Source organism: Nelumbo nucifera, chromosome 3 (genome assembly GCF_055504915.1).
Source record: "Nelumbo nucifera cultivar China Antique chromosome 3, China Antique-T2T, whole genome shotgun sequence".
Classification (NCBI taxonomy): domain Eukaryota; kingdom Viridiplantae; phylum Streptophyta; class Magnoliopsida; order Proteales; family Nelumbonaceae; genus Nelumbo; species Nelumbo nucifera.
This window is the reverse complement of record NC_142651.1, coordinates 40,482,875-40,510,222: the sequence shown is the minus strand read 5'-3', so window position 1 is coordinate 40,510,222 and position 27,348 is coordinate 40,482,875. Positions and strand designations below refer to the sequence as shown.

General features: G+C 44.5%; 1 protein-coding gene across 1 annotated transcript in view; it reads left to right on the top strand.

Annotated features, from left to right (window-relative positions):
* LOC104603989 (uncharacterized) overlaps positions 1 to 21,605 on the top strand; it is a 45,231-nt gene extending 23,626 nt beyond the window's left edge. Inside the window, exons 5-6 of the mRNA XM_010268186.3 lie at positions 3,390 to 3,517; positions 20,705 to 21,605. Of these exons, the coding sequence (XP_010266488.1) occupies positions 3,390 to 3,517; positions 20,705 to 21,169 (593 nt within the window). The 3' untranslated portion in view covers positions 21,170 to 21,605. The remainder of the gene's footprint in view (positions 1 to 3,389; positions 3,518 to 20,704) is intronic.
* Positions 21,606 to 27,348: the final 5,743 nt, after the last annotated feature.

The window sequence follows — 27,348 nt, the reverse complement described above, 5'->3', positions numbered from 1 at the left end:
CCTATAGGGAGGCCCAAATTAGTAAAGGGGAACTCCCCCACCAAACAACCCAGAGATGAAGCCCAATCCTCCAATAAGCATCAGGGATATCACTCACATCAATCATCACACTCTTCTTTAGATTGATCTTTTGTCATGCCAACATTTCTTAAAATATGAGAATCACTCTTAAATTCAGCACTTGCTCAATTGATGCACCCAAGAATACCAATGTGTCATCTGCAAATTGAAGATGAGTGTTGGAGATTCCATTGTCTTCCTGCTCTAAACCCTTCAAGCATCCCAACTTCTGATCCTTTGTAGAGTAAGTGATTTAGAATTTCTGCTACCAAGACAAACAACAACGGTGACAGCGGATCTCCCTGTCTCAAACCCCTGTGAGCTTGGAAGAAAAGGTGTGGATATTCCATTTACAAGAACTGAAAAGGAGATCGAAGAAATACATGCAAACATCCAACTTCTCCACCTCTCCCCAAAACCCATCATAGCCAAAATATCCTCCAGAAAACCCCAATTCACATGATCATAAACCTTCTCAATGACAAGCTTTCAAACTAAACCTGGATGACCATTTCTCAGCCTTGAGTGAACACATTCACTTGAAATCATCACCCCATCAAGAATTTTCCTGTCTTCTACAAAAGCCATCTGGGTTGGGCCCACAACATCATGCAAGATGGATCTTAATCTTCTAGAGAGAACTTTAGCAGTGATTTGTTAGGAGCTTGAGATCAAGATGATTAGTCTAAAGTCTTTAATTCTAGAGACTCCTTCCACTTTTGGAATTAGAGATATGAAGGTTGCATTAGCACTTCTCTTAATGATCTTTTCCTGCCAAAATTCATTAAACATCCTCAATACATCCTCTTTTAGCACATGCCAATAACTTTTGTAGAAAGATATATGAAACCCATTGGGACCTGGAACCTTGTCACCTTTCATAATACTTATTGCCTCCCAAATTTCCTTTTCATCAAACTCCCTTTCCACGAACTAGGCCCTTAAGCCCTCCTCAATCCTTCCTAATTCTACATTACCCAAGAAAACCTTTTTACTTGGGGTAGCCTCGTACAAGTTGATATAGAATTTTCTAATTTCCTTCATCACTTCTTTTGGATCATCAATGATTCTGGAATCCTCTTCTAATCTAGAAATGAAATTATTTCTCCTCCTACCCCTTGTTTGTGCATGAAAGAAAGCAATATTCTTATCACCTTCTTTTAGCCAAATTGCCCTTGACTTCTACCTCCACATAACTTCTTCCATATGAATCACCTCCAATAATTCCCCTCTCACACTCTCCTTCTCCCTTTTACCTTCCCTTGATAAGATATCCCTTTCCTCTAATCTCTCTAGGTCTGCCATCTTTACGAGCAATTCGGCTTTTTTAATTGAAATATTCCCGAAAACCTCCTTCTTCCAAACTTTTAGGTCCTCCCTAAGAGCCATCAACTTCCATCAACTTTTTTAAATTTTTATTGCCTGTTACAATAATCATCATAGGGTTAAGCTTGTGAGCTATATACTATGAAACTTTGAGAAGGGGTGAGTGGTTAAGACATGAATAGAACTAGTGTATTAGAAAACTAATTTGGATTCATTTGGTATTTATTGACTTGCAAAAAGAATATGATGGGGTCTCTATAGAAGTCATCTGGTGGGTTTTGGGAAGGGAAGGGACCTTCAGTAGGTATATAACTATATATTAGAGATATGCGTGAAGGGGCAATAACCGATGTAAGGACTCAGGAAGGAGAGACGAGAATTTTCAATCATAATGGTTTTATACCAAGGGTCAGCACTTAGTTTATCATTTTGCATCATTTATGGATAAACTAACTAGAAATTTACAAGAGGGGGTCCCATGATGTATATTGTAATTTTAGTAATGATGTTAGTAACATTGGCAGTGCAATTAAGATTGATGGTCAAGGGATACCCCAAAGCAACCATTTTTGGTACCATTGTTCAAGCATCCATAATTAAGGAGAAATTAGAGAGGATATTCACCATAGTTATATGGGGCAGAGTGCTGAGCAATCAAGAAACATGTTTATGATTGTTGCCAAGATGGATGAGTGGCAAGGTTACAAAGTCAGAAATGAGAGCATTAGAGCAGACTCGGCAATGACTGCACCAGGTAGGAGTGACTTGGTTAAAGTAGAAGGTTCTAATAGAGCAAGGGGAGCACCAAAGAAATCATAGTCTGAAGCAATGCTTTTAAAGACGGGAATTTGAGGTGTACAACTGGAGGTGCGCCTCCAGGTAGGGTAGTATGGATTCCTCTGAGGAAAAGAAAAGAAAATAAAAGAACTACTCCTCTCCCTCCTCTTGATTAGGTTTACGCTTCTTGTGTTATGAAGTGGAACACCCTGTGGAGTGGAACGTGGGTAGTGGAACACCCCACATCACACCTCTTTGTTTTAAAACTTTGGTCTGAAGTGGTAAACAAGAAGGGCTTGCAATTTGACAGAAGCATGACTTTTGATATAGCAAAATGGCAGGGCAGGGTTTGTATGGTGAACTGCAGATAATAGGGTTATGGTTGAGTTGAGTTTAGTTGGTTTTGAAATTTTCTCCAAAAGAAATCTAGAGGTATGAGATGTGTATCAACATTCCATGAACTTTAACCGGTAGGGGCACCAAATTATTCTCCTTCTCTCTCTCTCTCTCCAGACAGTCTTAACTCCAGAAGCACAATACTGATAGATTTATCGGGCAACCTTGTTCTTCCTCTAGACCCTAGAGTTTTTCTATGCTGTTAAGGGTGTTATTCTTTGTTGGTCATTCATTTTTGGTTTATTATTGTCTCAGGCACATTAGTGTCTACTGGAATGAGCTTAGAAGTGTGACTGATCAAAAAATGAGCCTAGAAGTGTCTAGAGTTGTGTGTATGCATTTTGACTAGAAACTGAGACCACTATTTCTGATCAGAAAAAAGGGGGGGGGGGACTGAGGCCACTAATAGAATGCTAGAGTTGTGACTCTTACACCATGGATTATGACCCATGCTTCATAGGCCATACTAGTCATTCGTGCATTGGTGGCTCTCATTCATATCGTAGACAGATCCCTCATATCAGTCCTAATTGCGGATGTTATTCCTAGGTTTCCACACCATATCTGTGTATAAGAAAAAGATGCACTGAGATTTTTCCAAGGATCTAGTTTTCTTATTATAGAAAATTTGTAGCTTCTTTTACCTGCAAATGAAACATTCAAATTGCCATGTTTCACTTGTTCTACATCAAACTGTCTTGGGATGTTTTCATTATAGCTCAATGTTCTATACTGGTCTAAGCATGTCTTGAGTTCTTAAGTTATTTTTATATTTAAAACTTAAGATAATTTTTTTGGTGGATGATAAAGTTATAATTTGTGCTTCCCAGAATCTCCAGATCTTTCACTTCTGATTCAGAATAAAGGGACAAGCCTCATTACTATCAATATAACAGCTCCTGATTTTGTCCACCTAGAAGAAACTAAAGTTGAACTTCGTGAGAAAGAAGACAAAAAGGTACTTATAAGTAAACTAATTTGGTGGTTGAAAAACATGTTAAAAATAACCCATTTAGGTATCTATAAAAAGCCTGTTTTTTTTATGGATATCTATGAAATGTTTCTTCTTTGATGCATGTGGTCGGTTCAGCCTGAACAACTTCAATGTAAAGCTAATGCCTCATGTTAGCCACTTTCCTTTCTTTCTCTTGTAATCAAACCATGGAATAAAGACGTCTATCCACTTTGTTTATTCCTTTTCAAAGTTTTTACAAAACAATGCTTATATCCATGCTTATAAATACCCATACAGGAAGATGCATCACCATGAGTTCATATGCAGATCTTTTCTTTTTAGCCATACACAAAAATCAAATAATTCCTTTTTTATCAATAATATATCTGATTTATTAGTTAATTAGAAAGAATGACATTCACACATTATTGCCAAACTGCTTCCAGTGGGCTAGCATCTGCTAGACTGCCATTTACCCTTTCTTATCATTTTGCAAATGTTTTGCATAAGCTTCAACTTGGGAATTGACTCCTTGCTGCACTTTTCCTTGCCAATGCATCAACAAAAAAATTGGCTGATCATGGTATCTACCATGCTGTTTTCCAAGCTACATAATCAACAGAGAAAAAGAGATTTTTGGCATGAAAGACCAAATATAATATTTCATTGTTTTTTCAAACACTTAGGTTCTATTTGGCACAACATAGGACAAATGAAGCAGGAATACCCTCAAGATTCGAGAAATGTCATTTTGATGTTTCTTCCGATGATCTCTATCTGTGAAGCATGAAGCAAAATGCGGTGCTCTTATTTCAAGTTGGAATCTGCTCTACAAATTTGCTTTTTGAATGTTGAAGTGGAATTACCTATGTGGCACTGATTGGCAGTGTTTCAACGTGAACACAAAAGCTACCAAACAAGCTCTTATTTCCCCAACCAAAACTTTTTTAACTCTCTTATAACATGTTTATGCATCCAAGGACCTGAACAGTTTTTCTTAAAGCAGTCCAAACTCCTTTAAGCAGAATCCCTTTCCACTATGAAGTCATTGTATTATAATGATTTCCACTATTTCAGCCCTTGCAACATAGCTAGCAGCTCTGCCTGTGTGGTGGAATCACTATATCCATAAGGGCCAGAAGATAATACTAAAATGTTGCCATCATTATTATTTGTTTTTCCCCATACTGTCAAAAATTATTATTTTTTTTCTGAAAAAGGAAATGTAATGTTTTCTAGATTGAAGAAGATTATGCATGCAAGATAGATCAATGGGGCAACCTCATCAATACATTGAGGGACTGTTATAAACCATCCTACTTAAAACACACAAACAAAATCTTTGCCTCTACCTGAACTCCTGGATTCTCCAAATTGCAGCGATCAAAATTTGGCTTAGTAACAGTAGTTTCTGGTAGAGAGCAAATGCTGTTTATAGAGATATTCTTGTCAATGATGACTTTGCCACATAATACCAATTATGTATGATGTCATCAGTAGAGAACGGAGAGAACATTTCCAATATTTTTATCCAATGGACTACCTTTACTGAGATGTTTTCTGTTATTGCTTCTTTCATTTCTCTTATAATCAAAAGATCTGGTGTTTCTTTCCTCACAAGCTGCCCATAATAAAGTCACACTTTTACATCTCCACATAAAGTTGGTTCTTGTCTTACTTGGGGAGAAAAATGAGGTACTGAAGATGCTTCCGACATCTTCCGGTGGGTTCCACCTACCTCTAAAAAGAGAGGAAAAAAAGAAATTCCAAATAGTATACAGGCAGAAGATTAGCAAGTGGTAAGTAGTTTCAGAGTTTGCTCTATAAATAAATTACATGTTAGGAGAAAGATACCAATAGGGCGTTCTCTTTTCAAGATTTTTTTTTGATCAACAACTTGAAACTTTCATTAAGATTAAAGAAAAATAATTACAGAAAAAGGTGGAGATAAGCTCTCTTAACTCTCCTGCCACAAAACAGAAAAAAAAACAAGCAAGATAATAGATTGCAAGAGAGCCCAAAACATAGATTCCCTAGTCACCCCTTGTTTGGCTAACCCATCTGCAAAAGAGTTGGCACTTCTTTTGACCCAGTTCAAATTTATTTCCATATCATTAGTCAGCCACTTAAATTTCCTCTTCTCATTACTGTAATTCCAAAACCCAACCAAGTCTTCTTTTAGGCTTTTAGCCTTAGCCAACCTACCACCAGCTTAGAATCTCCCTCTATAATCACTTGGTGATGTTCAACTCTCTAATTCTTTGAACTCCTTCCAATAATGCTGAAATCTCAGTCCATAGAGAATCACCCACTCCAATTGGCCCAGAAAAAAGAGTTATTACAACACCCTCCTCATTTCTTAGAACACCCCCGATACCTGAAGGACCTGGATCCAATGCTGCTTTCATCAAAGTTTAATTTGAAGAAGCCATGGGGAAGGGGGGTCCAAGTGAGTAGGGTGTTGTCCTTAGTTAGATCTGAGTTTGCGATTTCCCCCAGCTTTTAATCAAATCAACCGCTGAAAAGTCTTTAAACAAATCCAAAGACTTATGCCAATGTACCACTGTAACATGAATCACCTCCATAATATCTTGAAGACTTCTTTCTCTTTTTGAAAAAAACTCTCCAATTCCCTTCTTCCCGGTCCAGCACCCAAACAAAGAAAAACACCACTCCTAAATACAATTAGCAAAAGAGTAGGATATTAGTAAGTGGTAAACAGTCTCACCATTAAACTTGCAAAGAACACACTAGCGAGGAGATAAGAAACTATTAGGTCGGGGCCAGGTTTTGCCTGCCCTGTCCCAACCCCGAACTCAAATGCCTTGCCCCGAACCCCAGCGGAGCAAGAAATTCTAACCCTGTGGGGAATGGGGATCCCTTAATTTGCCTCGCCCCGTCCAGCCCCAGTCATTCCTACTTGTGTACTATAAATTTATTGTTTTATTTTTCTTGAAACCTATCTAGAACTATTTTGTATAATATAATATAATATGTAATGTTATAATATAACATATAGTAATAGTTATATATATATTTATATATTATGTTACATAATATAGTCGGGGTGGGGTGGACAAATACCATCCCCACCCCATCCTTGATCCCTAGAGTTTCGGGTTTCCCCGAACCCACTCCGGACCCCGATCAGTAATCAAAAAAGCCCGCTTCGACTGGGGCGGGGCCCTACAAGGGCGGGTCAAATTTCCATCTCTACAAGTGCTGAACCTTTCCAAGAATGCTTCCTAACAAAAGCACCCAACCCTAAGTGGAATAGGTTTACACCAAACATCCTTAATAGGGAAGGCTTGCCTAAAAAACTTAGTCAATTGAAATAAAACTTTGGAAAAGGATGCACAAGTGAAGACTCCAGAGGCTGATAGAGTCCAAACTCTACTATCAGGTTTTGTGGGATGTAAAAAGACCCCCTCAAGAATACTTAAAAAGTGTCAAGGTGTTGTTTTAACTTTGAATCCCTAATGGCTCTTCTCAAACCCAAGTTCCACCTAGACCTGTTCACGGGCTGGGCTTCGGCTCCAATTTTACACTATCTCGGGTCAGGCCCATTAGAATTTTTACAAAAGCCAAGCCCAAGCTCTGTCCATGAACAGGTCTAGTTCCACCCAAACCCTGGGACTGCAAGTGAAGGTACTAGAAAATTGGAGATAGGCTTGTTCTTCAAGTTAGATGAGGCAAGCAAGGGTGGGAATTGATCCTTGAATGGGGAATCCCCAATCTAGACTTGTTCCCAAAATTTAATGAGGTTACCAGAGTGCAATTCATACTTGATCCAGGGCAAGAAAAGGGGCAAAGAAGCATGGGTAGCTTTCCACGGAGAAGCTCTTGTAGTCCTAGCCAAAATTCCAGCATCCCATTTGATGGAGGGAGATTTGGCTCGGCCCCTTGGCCGCACGACACGTGGAAGCAACCGAGTGACCTGGCAGGAGCGCCAGCTCGGCACGACAGCGGGCCCACAACCCGAGCTCTGAGAGAAGGAGCCCCGAGCTCCCCCAAAAAGGAACCCACGACCCGAGCTCCCCAAGGAGGAACCCGAGCTCTCCCTAGAGGCCCTGAGCCTTACAAGGAGCGCAAAGGGCAAAAACCCAAGCTGGCCCACCTCGTGGCAGTTTGGGTCACATTTCTATCCGAACTCAAGACTCCACCTCGCACACCACTTCGGCTCCAAGTCGCCTGACTGAACAACCGTACCTGACGCCAAGGAAGCCCGTACACGGAGGTGGCGCGCCTGACTGATTAAGGGTCTGACACATGACAGCCGCCCTCCAACGGCCACCCGCCACCGCCATCTCAGACGTGGCAGAGACGACCCTGACAAGGAAGACAGTGGCGGTTATGACACCCGAACTGGCATCTGGCAGAGGTTATGACACCTGAACTGGCATCTGGCAGAGGTTATGACACCCGAACTGGCGTCAGGCAGAAATGATGACACCCGATCTGGCGGAGGTGATGATACCCGATCTGGCAAAGGTATGGGAGTGAGTGTATCAGGGTGATTATAAAAGGCCCCCTTCCCCCAAAGAAGGAGGTATGTGATTTTTGTGCTTTCTGGTCTTGAAGTCCTTTATTTCCCCTTGCCTTCTCAAGAGCACTAACTTGAGCTTCGGAGTGTTCCAACTGGGTTCCTCCCCGGAAGTCTCCAGTTTCTTCCTTGTTTCAGGCACCTTCAATTCCGTCAGAGGTGAGGTAATCGACAGCTAGGATCGACCGGATTGCGCATCATCATTTGGCGCCGTCTGTGGGAAGACTTCAAAAAGCCTCCCCTAACCTTTAACTCTCTCTCTCAAAGAAACCTTAGCTTCCATGGCTTCCTCCAGCAGCAACAGGCACAACGCCGACTTGAATGCTATAGGGGAACACCCTCAGCCCGCCACTGTATGCATCGGACAGTTCACCGTCCCCCTCTCGACGGACGGAATCCCTAGCCTCAATGCACCAAGCACGGTGGCCCCTGCGAGTGTTCCCCTTCCCCTCCCTATCGAGACAACCTTCGTCGAACCGACCGCTGTCCCTTTGGTGACCAGCCAGAACCAGCTTGATGACTTGCTGCATTGCATGCGGGCAATGCAAGCCCAAATGCAGCAGTTCCAGCAACATCAGCTCCATCAGCAGCAAGTACTACACCACATTTCCCAGCATCACTACCAACAGCAGTTCCCCCAACTGCCTCTGAACCAACCGCAGCTCCCAAGCCGGTCAAGCCCTCCCCTTAGGGCGGGCGCCTTCACCGAGGGGAAGCCTCCCAACTTCAGAACCCCTCCAGGAGCCAGGCCTCATCCTCGGGCAGGAGGGAAAGACTAACTACCCCCGCCTCGCAGCTCGTCGGCGGATCAGGAACCTCCTTGCTGATCAAGTCAGCACCTCGACACTCTAAGTTCGAGCTCCCACTCGCAGAGAACCAATTCGGCGTCCTGGCCGCGGACTACCAACAGTCCGGGCTGATCGAGCTCGGCAACCCCGATGCAAGTAGCACCAATACCAGGCCTTCTAAGCAGCAGCGAAGACGCCGATGAAGCCGCCGAACTACCACCCGCATCCTGTCATCAGAACTCCTTGCGGTTCCCATGCCCAAAGATTTCAAACTCCCTCCCCTAGACAAGTATGATGGGTCCTTTGACCCCCATGACCACGTCGATGCCTTCCAGTCCCAAATGCACCTGGCGAGGGCTAGCGAGTCCTGCATGTGTGTGGCCTTCACTACCACCTTCAGGGGAGTGGCCTGCACCTGGTACAGGAACCTGGCCCCCGGGTCGATAAGAAGCTGGACCCAGTTCGTGCAAGTCTTCACCGCGCACTTCGTTGCTAGCAAGCGGTGCCCCCGAACCGAGGAGAGCCTCCTCGAAATAGTCCAGAGGGAAGGAGAGTCCATCCGGGGCTATGTCAAACGGTTCAATGACGCGTGCTTGCAGATACCCCGCCTAGACCCCGCGGTACAGCTTGCGGCAGCCAAGAGGGGTGTGACACACAAGGAGTTCAGGTGGCACATGGTAGTCAACCAGCCGCGACCGTAGCTGAATTCCTCAAGCTCGCGGACAAATTCATAAGAACAGAGGAGGAGATCAACCAAAGGACTAAAAGCGGGACCGAAAAAAGGAAGAGGGAAGGCGAACCCTCCAACCCAGATGACAGGAGGAAGAAAGACCCAGCTCGGGGGACGAAGCCAAGCCTACCGTTCCGAGCTCCCTTAGCAGGTCGAACGGACTACACGCCCTTAAACGCGAAGCGGGCCGAGATCTTAATGACAATCAAAGACGCCTCGTACGTGAAATGGCCGAGATCTTAATTCTGAGCTCCCTTAGCAGGTCGGACGGACTACTGCAGTTTCCATAGAGATCACGGTCATAGCACCGAACATTGTAATAATCTCCGCGACGAGATAGAAGAACTTATCCGTCGCGGATACCTGAGAAGTTTTGTACAGCATAATAATAATAACAATAACAGTAATAAGACAGGTCAGCAGGGAGAGCACAACAGAGATGCTCCCTAGTCCAGCAGCCGGCCAACAGAACAGTCACAGAAACAACCCCCGGAGGAAAGGCCAGTTCGGGGAACGATTCATGTGATCGTTGGAGGGTCGATTGTAGCAGGGTGCACCTCGGCAGCAGCTCGGGCATCAACCCGGGAGGCTGCCAGAGAAGAACAAAATCCCCCAAAGCGGTCAAGGACGGAAGACCCCATATTCTTCACCGAGGACGATGCGCGCGGGGTTCACTACCCCCACGACGACGCCCTCATCATAAAGGTAAAGATCAATGACTTCGAGGTCAGGCGCGTACTGGTTGACTCGGGCAGCTCGGCAGATATTCTCTTCAAAGTTGCGTTCGATCAGCTTCAATTGCAGGGAAGTGACTTGAAACCCGCAAACACTTCTTTGGTGGGCTTCAGCGGAGAAGAAGTCAGGCCCCTTGGGAAAGTAACAGTACCTGTGGAAGTCAGCACGTGACCCTGCGTAGTCAGACTCAACCACGACTTCCTGGTGGTCGCAACCCCCTCCCCATACAATGCCATAATAGGTCGGCCGATCACTCGTATCCTACGAGCGGTGGTCTCCACTTATCATTTGGCAAAGAAGTTCCCTACAGACTTCGGTGTGGGGGTAGCGCGGGGCGACTAGCTCGAGTCCCGCAAGTGCTATGTCGCCGCCCTAAAGGGAAAGACCAAGGTGGCCGGCGATCTCGAACTGGAGCGGCCTACAGAGCAAGGCGAAGAACGAGCTGCGCCCACGGAAGAAACTGTCGCTGTTCCGACCTCAGACCCAGACCTAGCTCGGACGCTTCAGATCGGTGCTTCTGTCCAGGAACCCCTACGAACGAACTGATAAGTTTCTTACTCCAAAATTTAGATGTTTTTGCATGGTCCACGGCAGAGATGCCTGGTATAAACCCCGACCTTATAACTCACAAGCTGAATACTGACCCTGTAGTTAGGCCCATTAGACAGAAGAAACGCAACCTAGCCCTAGAGCGCTGGAGGGCGGTCGATGAGGAGGTCGAGAAGCTCCTCGCAGCAGACTTCATAAGGGAAGTTCATTACCCGAGCTGGGTGGCCAACCCTGTTCTGGTAAAGAAGGCAAACGGCAAGTGGCGCATGTGCGTCGACTACATCGACCTAAACCGAGCTTGCCCGAAAGATTGCTTCCCCCTCCCCAGGATCGACCGCCTAGTGGATGCGACCTCGGGACACGAGTTGCTAAGCTTCCTGGATGCCTACTCGGGCTACAACCAAATCAGGATGGACCCATCCGACGAGGAAAAAACCTCCTTCATAACCGAGTTCGGCCTGTACTGCTACAGGGTTATGCCTTTCGGATTGAAAAATGCTGGGGCAACCTTTCAAAGTCTTGTGAATAAGCTGTTTGAACCCTTAATTGGCACAAAGATAGAATGTTATGTAGATGACATGGTCGTCAAGACACAATTCTCACATGAATTAATACAAGACTTGCATTCTGTCTTTCAAATTCTGCGTCAATTTAGCATGAAACTAAACTCAAGCAAGTGTGTCTTCGGTGTCACCTCGGGTAAGTTCCTGGGGTACATCGTCAACCGACACGGTATTGAGGCCAACCTGGATAAAATAAAGGCCATCCTAGATATGAGACCACCCCGAAAAGTGAAAGAGATTCAGAGGCTAAACGGCAGAATAGCCGCTCTGAGTCGTTTCATGTCTAAATCAGCAGACCGTTGCCTGCCCTTCTTCAAGGCAATGAAAAGCAAAGGGTTCGAGTGGAACCCAGACTGCTAGCTCGCGTTTGACGAGCTCAAAAGATACCTCGCCAGTATCCCAGTTTTGACCCGGCCCGAAGAGGGCGATATTTTAGAACTGTACCTCTCAGCAAGCGACGAAGTGGTTAGTTCGGTACTGGTAAAGGAAGTAGATCGGGTCCAACGACCCATCTATTATGTTAGTAAAGTATTGCAGGGAGCAGAAACGAGATATCCAGAGATAGAAAAGCTAGCCTACGCGCTGGTCATTGCAGCCCGTAAACTCCGTCCGTACTTCCAAGCCCATACCATTATCGTCCTCACCGACAAACCCTTGAGGCAAGTATTGCTCAAGCCCGAGGTCTCTGGTCGATTGACGAAGTGGGCCATCGAACTCAGTGAGTACGACCTCCAGTACAAGCCACGAACTGCTATTAAAGCCCAAGCCTTGGCGGATTTTGTTGCAGAATGCACATTCAGCTCTGAGGTCCTTAGCCCGGTTGAGCACAAGGCTCCCAGTTCGGATGAGCTCGGTGCTCCTAGGCGGGTTGAGTTCGAGCACCGTGAGGTCGCATCCAATTCGGTATCTCTCCTGGTTAGGCCAAGCGCGAACTGGGATGAAGAGCCCTGGATCCTTCATGTAGATGACTCCTCAAATCATCCAATAACGAGGCGGAATACGAGGCGTTGATAGCCGTGCTAGCCCTGGCGCAAGAGGTAAAAGCGAAACACATAATTATCTGCAGCGATTCCCAGCTTGTGGTCAACCAAGTTACAGGCGAATACGAAGCCCGCGAACCAACTATGATCGCCTACTTAGCAAAAGTAAAGGAGGCTCTGCTTAACTTCCAGTCACACTTCATCAGGCAAATCCCGAGATCAGAGAACGCGGAGGCCGATGCCCTGACCCGGTTAGCCAGCACCAGTGACAACACCATGAGAACCGCGTACATAGAGGACTTACCTCGGCCTAGCATTCTCGGGGGGGCAGAGGAGGTCGCTCCTATCGCCCAAGCAGAGCCGAGCTGGATCGATCCACTCGCAAGCTTCCTGCTACATGGAACCCTCCCCGTAGACCGCAACGCCGCCAGGAGGGTAGAGTGCCAGGCAGCCAAGTACGTCATAATAGACGGGCGGCTGTACCGGAGATCCTACACGCTCCCCTACCTGCGCTGTTTGCGGCCTCCCGAAGCCGAGCTCATACTCCACGACATTCATGAAGGCTTGTGTGGCGGACACCTGGGGGGCAGGGCCCTCACCCAAAAAGCACTACGACAAGGGTACTATTGGCCAACAATGAAAGAAGACGCTGTTGAGCTAGTCAGGAAGTGCGATAAGTGCCAAAAGCACGCCAATATTCACCACCAACCCGCCGCCGACCTCAAGTATCTCACCAGCCCATGGTCTTTCGCACAATGGGGTATCGACCTACTCGGGCCATTCCTGCCAGCAACGGGAGGAAGGAAGTTCCTAGTAGTGGCAATAGATTACTTCACCAAGTGGGTTGAAGCTGAAACTCTCGTAACCATCACAGCTCGAAGCGTCCAGAACTTCTTCTGGAAGAACATAGTGTGCCGCTTCGGGCTACCTTGGGTATTGATCTCCGGCAATGGCAAACAGTTCGAGGACATCAAATTCCAAGAGTGGTGCCAAGACATGGGGATCCGACAAAACTTCACGTCGGTTGTGCACCCACAAGCAAACGGTCAGGCAGAAGTCACGAACAGAGCTATCCTCCGCAGACTAAAAGCTAGGCTAGACCGAGCTAAAGGGTTATGGGCAGGCGAGCTGCCCAGCGTCCTATGGGCATACCGAACTACAGAGAAGACTGCCACCGGAGAAACTCCCTTCAACCTCACCTATGGCACGAAGGCAGTCATCCCAGCCGAAATCGAAATCCCCTCACTTCGGTTGGAAGCATACAGCGACAGTACTAATAATGACGAGCTACATACCAACCTCGACCTACTTGACGAGGTGAGGGACCTCGCATACATCAGGACCGCAGCATACCAACAAAGGGTAGCTCGGTACTACAACGCCAGAGTTAAGAAATGAAACTTTTGCGTCGGCGACCTGGTTCTCTGCAAGATCATGGTACCTGAGCCCGGCGTTGGCAAACTCGGGCCGAACTGGGAAGGACCCTACTGAGTAAAGAGAGCACTCGGGAGAGCATACGAGCTCGAGACCCTGGAGGGTAAACAGATACCCCGGGCATGGAACATCGTCAACTTAAGACGATATTACCTATAAATTATCAAACTAAGCAGGCCATGAGCCACTACCAGAGCCTAAGGGCCAGAATGCCGAGCTAACAAGGACCTCGGCACCGTAAGAGCCAGAATGCCGAGCTGAAGATGACCTCGGCACCTCATCAACGAAGCAGGCTGCACGAGAATGGATCCCGAGGTGCATAGCCCAGGCGGAGAGCAGATCGGGCGTATAGCCTTACTATGTTAACTTGCCTCGGGGCCTAAGTCTAGCAGCTCGGCAACATGTCAGTTCGGCAAAAAGAGAAAATGACTGCCCAACACTTAACCAAAAAAGGGGACTATTCATTGCAAAATAATTTTGCTTACATTTCATTCCAAAAAAAAAAAAAACAAAACAACAATGAGCTCACAGGCCCGGAGGTACATCTTCCTCGCCTTCGGAAGGGACTTCGACAATACCCGAAGGTCCCGTTTCGTCTTTGGAATCCGCGTCATCATCAACTGCGGCAGCCATTTCCTGAGTGATGCGCGAAGTAGTTATGGCACTAATGTCGAGCTCGGGGTACGTATTCCTTATCATCCATCGGCTCAACTTGAAACCCCTTCTGTACGAGCCCACCATCATGTCGTCAAAACGCGGCGAAGCGATGTAATCGTCAACGGCCTTCACCTTCGCCTCCTCGATGGCCTGAGAGAAGATCTCAGTCTTCTCCCTGATATCATCCTGAAGGTACCCGACCTGATGCTCCAGGTCCAGCTTCAGGTCCGCCATGTGTTTCACCACCAATCCTAAGGCCTCGTTGTCCCTCCGAAACCTCGTTAGCTCGACTCGCGTAGCGCGGGAAGCCTCTTCGGCAGCTTGCGCTCGCTTCAAGCCCCTCTCCGCCTGGATTGTTAGAGCGTGGATGGAGTTCACTTGCTGAAACGAGAACAAATCAGCCCGGCAAAAAACAAATCAGCGTGGATGGAGCGTGGATGGTAACTACTTCGACTTACCACCATGGCGTGAGAAGCAGCACGCGCACCTATGAGATTCGAAGGAAGATCGGCCCACGCCGCGACCTCCTCAGGGCAAGTAGCCAGCCTTCTTACTTTTTCGGAGAGCGTAGCTCGGCGTCAGCACGCTCCCAACCTCATCCTGACTTCCCGAGCCTGAAGGCACAACTCGGGTATAAGCAGTATCGGCATAGGGGACCCCTGCCGCTTCCTGAACTAGAGGGGCCACCTCAGGCTCCCCAAGAGGCTCCATTCTCGGTGCCTCGGGCTCCGCAACCCGGGAAGGATCAGCACGGACCCGCTTAGCAGCTCGCTTCCTCCTTTTCATACCATCAAACAAGTTCGCACCTCGAGTCTTCTCTGCCTCCATAACACCTGCAAAAAGGAGCTTGGCGTCAAAAGACGGGAATAAAAACAAAGCAAAAGCAAGCCTCTGAGCAAGAAACCTACCCGAACTCAGACCGGCCTGAATAAGCTTGGCCTCCGTCAGGTAGTTCCAGCATTTGAGTCCAAGCCGGGCCTAGTCTTGGAGGCCCTTCACCGTTTCTTCATCTAACGTGGCACCGGGATCAGGAACGACCAATCCCCACTCGGTAAGAAACGGCCACCCCATAGCACTTCGAACCATGAAGTAGTCCCGCTTCCATGCCGGGACCTTATTTGGAAGATCGTGCAAAAGCTTGAACCTCGGACGAGGAGACAAGTAGTAGGCCCGCCTACGCCCAGGCAGGGGACCTGCTTGCTTCTTGAGCATAAGAATGGCGGAAAAGATTTCTAGGTCCAATGGAAGGCAGTGTTCGCAACAAAGGGAGATGGTCCCAACAAGGTTACGAATGGAGTTCGGGTGGAGCTGACCGACAGTAACGCTGAAGTGATTCATGACCTCGACGATAAGAGGATGGAAAGGAAGGTGCAACCCGGCAACGAGTTGCTCCCGGAATATCACGATCTCGTCCGGACCGTGCTCCCAAGGGAAGTTGCCCGAGGGTAAAATGTAAGTATACTCCCCGGGCAAGTTATACTGAGCAATAAGGGACCGAAGTTTCTCGGGCGTCATAGTGGAAGGCCCGAACTTATCTGGCATCCGACCTCGACGGGAGGTGGATGCCAAGCTACCCGAGGTGACTTGGCCTACGGGCTCGAACTCGAGCTCTTCCTCGAGCTCTACCTTAGGCCCCGCCTCGGACTCACTAAGGCTGTCAGGGGCAGCAACTCGGTTCGTGGAACCAGCATCTGACCCCCCCAGAAGACTATCTAAACTACCCGAGCTAGACAATGAATCGAAAAGAAGGCTGAGGACTCACCGGGGAAAAGCTACTGGACTACGAAGAATGATGCGAGCTGACAGCCTTGGACTCGAGTTCAAGGAACGAATGCTGAAGAATGGCGAAGGAAAGTGACCAGGGCCCCCCCACTATTTATAGCCACTGTACTCGCACATCAGCGGCCAAGATCAAAACCATCCAACGACTCCCAGCAAAACCGGCTGCGCGCCCCCCGAGGTGAAGTCAGTTTAGCGCGAATTTTTGACGTCCGAAAATTTATAATCGTTTGATGTCCGCGCGTGAGCTGCATGCGACCCGGGATTGACCCCTGGTCGAACCAAGCCAACCCTGATCGGGCTGAAAGCACAAGCAGGTCAGACCGGAGAAGCTCCAAACCAAGGCCAAAGCGTCACGAGGCAAATCCACCCGTCATCCCGTGAACTCCCCATGCCGGGTCAGGACCCCGGGCACGGGGAGTGGGGGGCAATTGATGGAGGGAGATTTGGCCCGACCCCTTGGCCGTGCGACACGTGGAAGCAACCGAGTGACCTGGCAGGAGCGCCAGCTCGGCACGATAGCGGGCCCACGACCCGAGCTCCGAGAGAAGGAGCCCCGAGCTCCCCCAAAAAGGAACCCACAACCCGAGCTCCCCAGGGAGGAACCCGAGCTCTCCCTAGAGGCCCTGAGCCTTACAAGGAGCGCAAAGGGAAAGAACCCGAGCTGGCCCACCTTGGGGCAGTTCGGGTCACATTTCTATCCGAACTCAAGACTCCACCTCGCACACCACTACGGCTCCAAGTCGCCTGATTGAACAACCGTACCTGACGCCAAGGAAGCCCGTACACGGAGGTGGCGCGCCTGACTGATTAAGGGTCTGACACATGACAGCCGCCCTCCAATGGCCACCAGCCACCGCCATCTCAGACGTGGCAGAGACGGCCCTGACAAGGAAGACAGTGGCGGTTATGACACCCGAACTGGCATCTGGCAAAGGTTATGACACCCGAACTGGCATTTGGCAGAGGTTATGACACCCGAATTGGCGTCTGGCAGAAATGACGACACCCGATCTGGCGGAGGTGATGATACCCGATTTGGCAGAGGTATGGGGTGAGTGTACCAGGGTGATTATAAAAGGCCCCCTTCCCCCAAAGAAGGAGGTATGTGATTTTTGTGCTTTCTGGTCTTGAAGTCCTTTATTTCCCCTTGCCTTCTCAAGAGCACTAACTTGAGCTTCGGAGTGTTCCAACCGGGTTCCTCCCCGAAAGTCTCCAGTTTCTTCCTTGTTTCAGGCACCTTCAATTCCATCAGAGGCGAGGTAACCGGCAGCTAGGATCGACCGGATTGCGCATCATCACCATCCATTATCCGCAAGCCCATGAATACTTACCACTATCTTTGTCCACAGTTATTCCTTTTCAAATGGAAACCTCTACAACCATTTCCCCAACAAGGTTACATTTCTTTTCTGAATATTTCCTAGGTCAAGGCCTTCTAACTCTTACTTCTGCTAACCAATTCCCACCTAACCGTATGGTCCTTTTTCTTCTCTCCTGGTTCCCATAAAAAATCTCGCATTAACTTCTCCACCCTTCTTGAAACCCCTTATAGAATTTTAAAAATTAGCAAGTAGACCGGGAAGTTAGCTAATGTGGATTTAATCAAAGTGACTCTTCCCCCAAGACAGTGAAGACACAAGTAGTTTCTCTTCCAAGAAGCCAGTCTCTTTTCAAATCTTTCTACAACTTGGTCGAAGAAACTTTGCCTCAATGGATACCTCACACCCAAGAATTCCAACATACTCTACCACCTCCCTCTCCTCTAAATTCAACCCTACTATTCAACTTTTATCAAAATTCACCTTTAAATTTGACATTTGTTCAAAAAGTTGTACAATAAGTTTTAAATTTCTAATCCAACTCAAGTCACCACCTTCTCAAAAAAAGCACTGTATCATTTGCAAATTGCAAGGGAGTCAAAGGTACCCCATCTCTTCCCACTCTCCACCCTCTAACTAGATTCCTAGAGTCTGCTCTAGTGACTAGCCTTCCCAGAACATCAACTATCAAGGTAAATAGAAATGGAGAGAGATGGTCTCCTTGCCTTATTCCCCTCAAGGCTGGGGAAAAATCAACTACTATCCCATTTACTAAGAGTAATGACAATTCTAACACATCGCATCACCCACTTGCACCATCTGCCCCCAAACCCAAACTTCACCATTACTCGAAACAAGAATGACTGGTCCACTAGATCATAAGCTTTTTCCAAGTCGAGTTTAACCACAACTCCTCTCTTTCCAGACTTTTTGAGGTCCTCCACACTTTCGTTTGCTATTAAGTTTTGATAAGTAATCTGCCTACCCTCCACAAAGGCTCCTTGATTCGGTGCTATAATATTAGGTAGGGCTTTCCTCATCCTACGGGCCAGCACTTTTGCCATGATCTTATACAAGCTATTCACCTAGCTAATCGGTCTGAAATCTCTTGGATGGACAGCATTTATCTTCTTAGGGATCAAAGCCACAAAGGTGGACTTCAGGTCCAGATTAATTATTCCCATTTTGTAGAATTCCTCAAAAATGTCCATAAATGTCCTCTTCCAATATCTGTCAACAATCTTGATAAAAAGCCATTGTTCTCTTTTCAAGATTCCTAGAAGTATTAATTTTCATGTGAATAGTTTCTCAACAAAAAGCCCTCGATTTGGGTGCTAGCAGTCCACCCCAAACTGTCTTCACAGGAAATCCAACTATGGAGAGGTACTCAAAGTTAGAATCTTAAAATATGAATCACAAGTTATGACGTCAGAAGGACAGGGATTATTACAGAGATACATTGATAATAACTAGAATTGTTATAGTGGCACATTTCTTATTTATTTTCCCCTAGATGCCCAAGGATAATTTCTGATAATGTCCTCCTAATTAGAGCTTATAAATTGTTATTTGTGATTGTGACTCATTCATGGGAAATCTTGGAATTCTTCAAAACAAAAAATCTTCAATTTGTCTGTGGTTAAGATTGTGTTGGCAAATGGAAATTAACATGTTTATGCTACCCATAACAAACTAATATGTCGGATGCCCTTGGATTGACATAGGATTTTCTGCAAACAGTGGTGTGTGAAACAGGCTATGTAACCAATTATAAGTGAGCACGCCATTGTTCCATAGACATGGGGTCCACTACACTTGCGGGCCCCATGTGTATAGAACACTGACATGCACTTATGTTTGCAGCTCCCTGTTCCCTTGGATTGGGGTTGCAATGTGGCATTTTTGCAATATGCCAGCACAGCTCTTGCTGTATCTGTGAAGCTCTGCAGCATGATCCTTAGAATGATAATTCTTGGTCCAGCCTAGAATCATACATAAATATTCAACCCTCTCCATGTTCTGTGCCCTCTCTTTCCAGTAACTTTTGGTTATTCATGTAGTCAATATTCAACCCTTTCCATGTTGTATGTATGTTTCAAAATGGGTTCTGTGTTCCTGTTTGATTCTGCAAGTTTTAGTGCATCCCATTTTTGATACTTTGTCTATGCCTTTCAAGTAACTTTGTTTATTTATGTTATCTTATTGAACTCTTCCTATATTGCACGGGTACCGCAAAGCTTTTGGTTATTATTAATGGAGTCAATATTTTAAAACTCTTCCTAGTAGTCTTACGAAAAAGATGCTTCTTTTTTTCCCATTACATTATGCTAAGTTTCTGAAACTTTGATTTAAGCTCCTTGCCTTAACTATCCTTAGAAAAATTACATGTGCATGTTTCCCTGTGTGTACATGTATTTTGGAGTGAGATTGTGGTTAGTAACCATGCAACTACAGCATACTAAGGTATCCCTAGTATATTTATGTTTACAAGTGAAAATAATGCAGCAGTTTTGTCTCAGCATATTGTGTGGTCTCACTTTAGAGGAAGACAAATATTTTGCAATGTCTGATGTATGTATCCATGTCTGCCCATAGTGTGGGTGTGGGACCAACTTTCCTTGATTGCTTGCACTCTGTGCAGATCAAGCTAATTTTAACTTCCTTCCCACCAAGATTAGAATCTTGCTTTCAGGCCTCACCATCTCTTTTTGGATGTGCACTAAAGCATTCTTCTCTGGAGAGGACAATGGGTGCCTATTCTATATCTATCTATTTTCGCCCACTCTGGTTTCCACAGTTTTGTCATGTATCACATTCGTTTCTTTGGGTTGTTATAAAAGGTTGGTCTGTGTAAGTTAGTTTGATTAACATTGTCTGGAATCAGGACCAGACTATCCTAACCACACATTCCAAAGGTAGATGGTTTATTGGATTTGTAGAATGTAACTGGTGGAGTTGTGGCAAAGACACAAGGTATTATCAGAAATTTGGCAGTTTGAATTGGCAATGGTGTTCATGGATGTTGTTTCTTTCTCAATTATTTGAACCTTGAACTGTTCCTCTTTTCCAATCATTGGAGTGAATTGTGATTTGAGACTTAAATACTGCAGGTAAAAGTACCGATTGGAAAAGTTGGTAAAGACACCACAATTGTTTTGACAACTGGAACTGGTTCTTGCAGCCTTGATTTCAGGGATCTAGTCTTGCACAATGCTGTCGAGAGAATTGATTACTCCCCCAAGTCTACATATGCTATTTTTCTGATACAGGTCCCCTCCATTGTATACATGACCGCTGCTGTACTGCTACTAATGGCATCATCCTGGATTTGTGCCAAATTCTATAGGAGATTGATCCCTACCAACAGCTCTAGATACCAAAAGTTGGAGACAGAATTGCCAGTTTCAGGTGGGGGAAAGATGGAATCAGATGTAACTGATGGATGGGATAACAGTTGGGATGATGATTGGGATGATGAAGAGGCACCAAGGACGCCTTCAAAACCTGTTACACCGAGCCTTTCCTCCAAGGGCCTTGCCACAAGACGAGTAAGTAAGGAAGGGTGGAAGGATTAGGTGTGTTTCGGACGGAGATTGGAGACATGGAAAGAAATGCATTTGTGAGAAAAAAAAGGTGTGTAAGTTTTTCTCTCTCATACACGTTAATTAAAGGACAAATTAGATTGTTACCTATACGCCTAAAAAATTATCAGTCAGGAATACTTTTTTGAATGCTGAAAGGAAAATTAAAATTATTCGAGTGTTACTTCTCTTCCATGAGCAATTGTTCAAAAAAGTGTCCTCTGTCAAGATCGTTCAACCTACCAGATGTGTTAAGATTTGTATTTTGTGGGCTAAATACTTAACAAAATCCCAAGTGACTAGGGATTAAATAGCATGATTTCTTTCTACTACTGGGTGCTGTAGTAAGACTGTAAGAGTGTTATTCTTAATTTCTTATGACATAAGCAGTGCTCTTGCTCAGGGCAACTGGGCAACGTTATTTTCAAAATTTTCTTCATATGCTGAGTAATTCTTATTCCTAGTGACAGTGTTGTCTGATTCGGATTGGACTCTTGGCTTGGTCAAACCCGTATCAGATTGATGTGTTAAAGTGCAGCTTATTTTGATCTGAAATAGTTTTAAAAGATGATCTGGATTTATTTGTTATTTTTTTAATTTTCTTTTCTTGTTTTACACCTTTTTTTGGGATAAGTGGACTGCAATCCACCTCAGAAATCTGAATTGCAGTCCCCTCCTAGTCTATTTGAATGAGTTCGACAGGGAAGTAAATGCTCGGACCATTTCACTCGTGACTCAGTAACCAAAATGGTTTTATGGTTATGTCCGATCCGCTTGTGACAAGTGACAACATCGCCAAGTGGTATTAGTGAGTATTTGATGTTTATTCAGAAACCCTAAGATGGTCTTGGAGTCCCACGTCAATCCAGTGTGGATTATATTGTCCACTGTTGAAATGGATTTTGAGCCCTGTTGCATGTTTGCTTAAAATTGTTATTGCGCTCATTAGATATAACTTGTAAGGCTCAGTTTATTTTTAAGTATATTTACCAGTGCAAGTGTTTAGGTGAGAATGCTATTGATGCATGGGTAGGTTGTTTATCCACCTTTTTAGTGTATGACTGATGCCTTCTCATATCTTCAGTTATTGTAGGATATTAGGCTCAGTTTGGAAGAAGTACAAATGCAAATATATGCAGTATAAATATATACAAAATAATGCAAAATATAAGGTTTTGCACTCTGTAAATTTGTATTTGTACTCCTTCCAAACTGAGCAGCATTAGCGGCAAATGAATGTGGGATCATAATTAATTGACCAACTTACCCCTGCTAAATACTGACAAATGAACCAGTAGCCAAAAAATCCCAATTTATCTTGGATTTGACTGGTGGCGTTATTAATTGTCAATATAGTTGTCCAAATCAATAGCGGCAAGATATACGATTTTTATTCCGGAATCCTGCTTACAAACACATTATATCCCCACAGATATCTGGTGTGTGACCCACATGGAGTGGCGGACGAAGACCCACCTGAACATTGTTCCAGATCTACATGTGTACGATGCACTTTGTAATTTTAAGGACCAAGACAAAGAGGACAAGGAGGGGGTATGGGTTTTTATTGTCGCTAGCGTTTCAAAAACATGTGGCCCAAAGCGCGCAATTGAATGGAGGAATCTTTGTCTCCATTGCAATTGGAAGAGAAATCCACTCCAAAAACGAAAAGGCTGTCTCCACTAACCAACGTGCCACCGCTTTCACAATATTCGCGCCCTTCTGCAACAAATGAAAGGCATGTCAGCTCCGATGCCTTTAGCATCAAAATTAATTTATTGGGCGTGTGGACCAAATGATAGGATCCACTTTCCTAAAGCATCGGAACAAACTCCAAATTTCAATAAATCTTCAGTTTTTATATCAAGGAATATTCACCTAAAGCTTTAAAAAATAATTTCAAGGATGCTTAGAATCTCAAATGAATTGAATCCAAAGAACTATTTAGGTGTTCCTCTAATTAACAAAAGAGTGACAAAGAATACGTTTTCAGTCGTCAAGGAGAAAATGTTCTAAAAACTAGCAAATTGGAAAAAAAAATTCTTTCACATTAACGGGAAGACTTACTCTTATAAACTCCACTACAAACATGACGCCCCAATATCCCATGAGGTCATTTAAAATTCCAAATAATGCTTTAGAGGAGATGGAAAGAATTCAAAGAGAATTTTTATGGAAAAAGAATGAAGGAAAGAAGCCCTTGCACTTAATGAAATGGAGATGCATTTGTACTCCCAAAAGATGGGGAGGTCTTGGAGTTAGAAATATCCAATGGGTAAATGAGGCAAACCTTGCAAAATTAGGATGGAAAATTTTAAATGAAGAAAATAACCTTTGGGTTAAACTTATTAAAAGCAAATATACGAAAGGTTTTTGGGATATTAGCCCCAAAAATGGTTCATCGTGGGCTTGGAAAGGCATTATCCATTCTAGAGATCTACTCAAAAAAGGTATTAGATACCAAGTTGGGAATGGTAGAACAATTAGTTTTTGGCATGACAAATGGGTTACCAACAAACCTTTATCAGAAATTATTTCCTTTGAAAATGAAGAGAATGAGAGTATTATAGTATCGAATTTAATTAACTTTGATGGTGAGTGCTGGGATAAACCCAGAATTCGAGCAATTGTTCCTAACAATTTATGGGAAAAATCAAATCCATTTTTATCTCTCCTAGACAATTTGAAGATAGAATGATTTAGGAGGGGAATTCCTCTGGAGTGTTCACTATTAAATCAGCCTATTTGCTGAAATGTTCTTCAATCTTGGGGGATAATAACACTACAAATTGGCTCGACATTATTTGGAACATCAAATGCCCTCATAAGATTAAAACTTTTCTTTTCCTTCTCTTTCAAAACAAGCTACCTGCTAAGATGTTTTTGAGGAAAATAGGTTTTGATATTTACGGATCTGGTATCTTCTACGGTGAGGATGAGGACTTGGAGCATATTTTTAAATTCTGCCATTTCTCTTACCAAATTTGGTCGATTCTATGTGACCCTTTTAGTGGGTCCGTCGAATAATGACCAAACACTCATTGACTGGTGGGGTGAATTGGCAAAAAATAATAAAAAACTACTTATTAAAGAAAAAAATAGCTTTTATTTTGTGGACTATTTGGAAGAATCGAAATCAAAAAGTTTTTAATAACTGTACGAGCCCTGGAAGCCCATCCGGTGGGCTGCCCCGTCTCAGGACTGCATTAAAATCAATTTTGATGCGTCTCGTTACTTAGATGGTCCTTATACTGCTGCGTGTATTTGCCCGTAATCATCTTGGTCATGTCCTGGATGCCAAAGCTGTCAAGATTGGTTACTGTTCCATCAATCAAGCTGAAGCATGGGCTGCCTGGGAGACCTTTAAGATGGCCTTAAATCTCCACCAATTTCTGATCATTATTGAAGGCGACTCAAAGTTGGTGATTTCGTGCCTCAACCAAAAGACGAAACCCCCTTGGAAGATGAGGAACATTATTGAGAGCTGCTCGAGGATGAAGAATACTTTTTCTAGAAGTCTTTTCTTCTGGCATGTTTACAGAGAAGCGAACCAGGCTGCAGATTGGATGACGTGCGAAGCCCAGATTGCTACGTTAGAGTGTTTATCTTTTAATTTTTCTTCCCTTCCCCCTTCTCTTTTCTCTATTTGTTTAGATGACTTTTGGGGGTGCACTACCCCCCGTTTGTTGTAGTACCCTTTGGGTTTTATTCAAAAAAAAAAAAAAAAGCAAGGTGCCAAGTGAATAGTTGGTAAGGTTTGTAGCAGGGACTTGGGATGGAATCCACGTTTCTAAAATGAATTGAGTGGGGATTTGGTAATTAGGATTTGAACATGGTTAGGATCACTCTATATGAGCAAATGCTTGAGAACCGAGCACGTCTATTCCATAAAGATACGATTTTTTGAGCAAACTTGGCCTAGGCAAGTCTCTAACTCTCTCAATTTGAAGCCAAAAAGAGGCTACTCTCTTGAAGTTCAAAGGGCAAAGTCCTACTTTTACCCCCTTTGTTTTTTTAACAAAGTTCACTGTTAGGCTTTGTTCATTTACAATAGTGCAACTTGCTTGGGTAAATGCACTTACCCATATTCTTTTGATTTACAGGATTCCCTAATAAATAATAGAATGACATTTTTACCCACAACAAGTTAGTAATAAAATGGTCAAAATAGTTCCATTATGTTTTATAAAAGTTTCTCCTAGGTGAGAAAGTTACTTACCCGCTTAGGAGATGGTAAGTTTTATCCAGGAAAGTCTACTTGAAGGATGGTAGATGACTGGTAAACGAACGGGGCCTAAGCTCAATTTACTGGTAAGTAAACCTGTTCATGGGTCGGGCCTGGCCGGGCTCGGGCCGGGCTTTCACTCTGTATTAACAAATTTTTCTAAGGCCCGAGACCGAGCCCCGCTCGACCATCGGGCCTACAACTTGGGCCCGAGCTCGGCCCTCATAAAAAGCCCGAAGCCCGGGCTTGGGCCCGAGCCCAAAATTTAGCCCATGCTGTTACTATTGTTGAAGCGGCTGAATAGAATTAGAGAGAGAGAAAGAGAGAAATTTTAAAGAAAAAATAAAAAATGTATATATTAAATTATAAATATATACATTTCAATAAATATTATATTATTTATATATTTTATATAATATATAAAATACATATTATGTATTTTATAAAATATATAATGTTGAGTCGGGCCGAGCTCGGGTCGGGCTTTTTTGACAAATCCCGAGCCCGGCCCAAAACACAGTCGGACTTACTGTGTTAGGCCCGCGGGCCTAATTATATGACCAAGCTCGACCAGGGTGCGGGCCGGGCCATCGGGCTACCCGACCCATGAACAAGTCTACTGGTAAGCGAACAGGGCCTAGGCTCAATTTTAAAGAAGCAAATACTGTGGGTTTGAGGGGTAAGGCAATGATGGAAGTCTACTTGAAGGATGGTAGATGACTGGAAGGATGGGATAAAAGACAAGGGCAAAGGAGGAGGGGAAGATTGTAGGTGGTAGAGAGCTGGAGTGCTAGGGTTCTTACAGGTACTCGATGGATGATCTCATATGGAGGGCCTCGAGACTTTCCTTTTTATAGATAGAAAGGAGAAGAATCTAAGGCCCTGCTTGCTTTTTGGTATGTTACTTGGGTAAATGCTACCTGGGTAAGTTTTTCCTAGGAAACACTTACTTGGGTAAGCGCATTTACCCATGTTCTTTAATTTCTCATGTAAATAAGGTAATGATCATTTTAGCCATAAAATCCATTATTAAAAGGGGCATTTTTGTCCCATTCAAGTGTTGGCAACTTCCCTCTAGGTGGGAAAGTTATTTAACCACCTAGGAGATGGGTATCACTTACCCGAGTAAGTGATACCTAGGAAAATAAACTTTCCCTGGTACCCACGTAGATCCGAAAAAAGAACATGAGATTCTTGGTTAATGGGAACCAAAATCCCATTGACTAACTTTCCCCCCTCTCAAAATCCAAAAAAAGAAAACCCCCTAAGAGGAAACGAGGGTGGAAGAGGAAAACTTTTTCGCTTTGGAAAAGTAGTAAGGACCCGTTTGCTTTTCGGTAAGCTACTCACCCGGGTAAATGCAATTACTTGGGTAAGTTTTTCTTGGGACACACTTACCCGGGTAAGTGCATTTACCCATGTTCTTTTATTTCTAATGTAAATAAGGCAATGACCATTTTAACCATAAAAATTCATAATTAAAAAGGGTATTTTTATCCCATTCAAGTGTTGACAACTTTCCCACTTACCTAGGTAAGTGATACCTAAGAAAATAAACTTTCCCTAGTCTCCACATAAATCTGAAAAAAGAACATGGGATTCTTGGTCAATGGGAACCAAAATCCCATTGACTAACTTCCCCCCCTCTCAAAATCCAAAAAAAGAACCCCCTTAGGCCCCGTTTGTCTTTTGGTAAGTTACTTACCCAAGTAAATGCAGTTACCTGGGTAAGTTTTTCTTGGGAAACACTTGCCCAGGTAAGTGCACTTACCCATGTTCTTTTATTTCTCATCTAAATAAGGCAATGACCATTTTAGCCATAAAAATCCATTATTAAAAAGGGCATTTTTGTCCCATTCAAGTGTAGGCAATTTTCCACCTAGGTGGAAAAGTTATTTACCCACTTAGGAGATGGGTAAGTGATACCCAGGAAAATAAACTTTCCCTA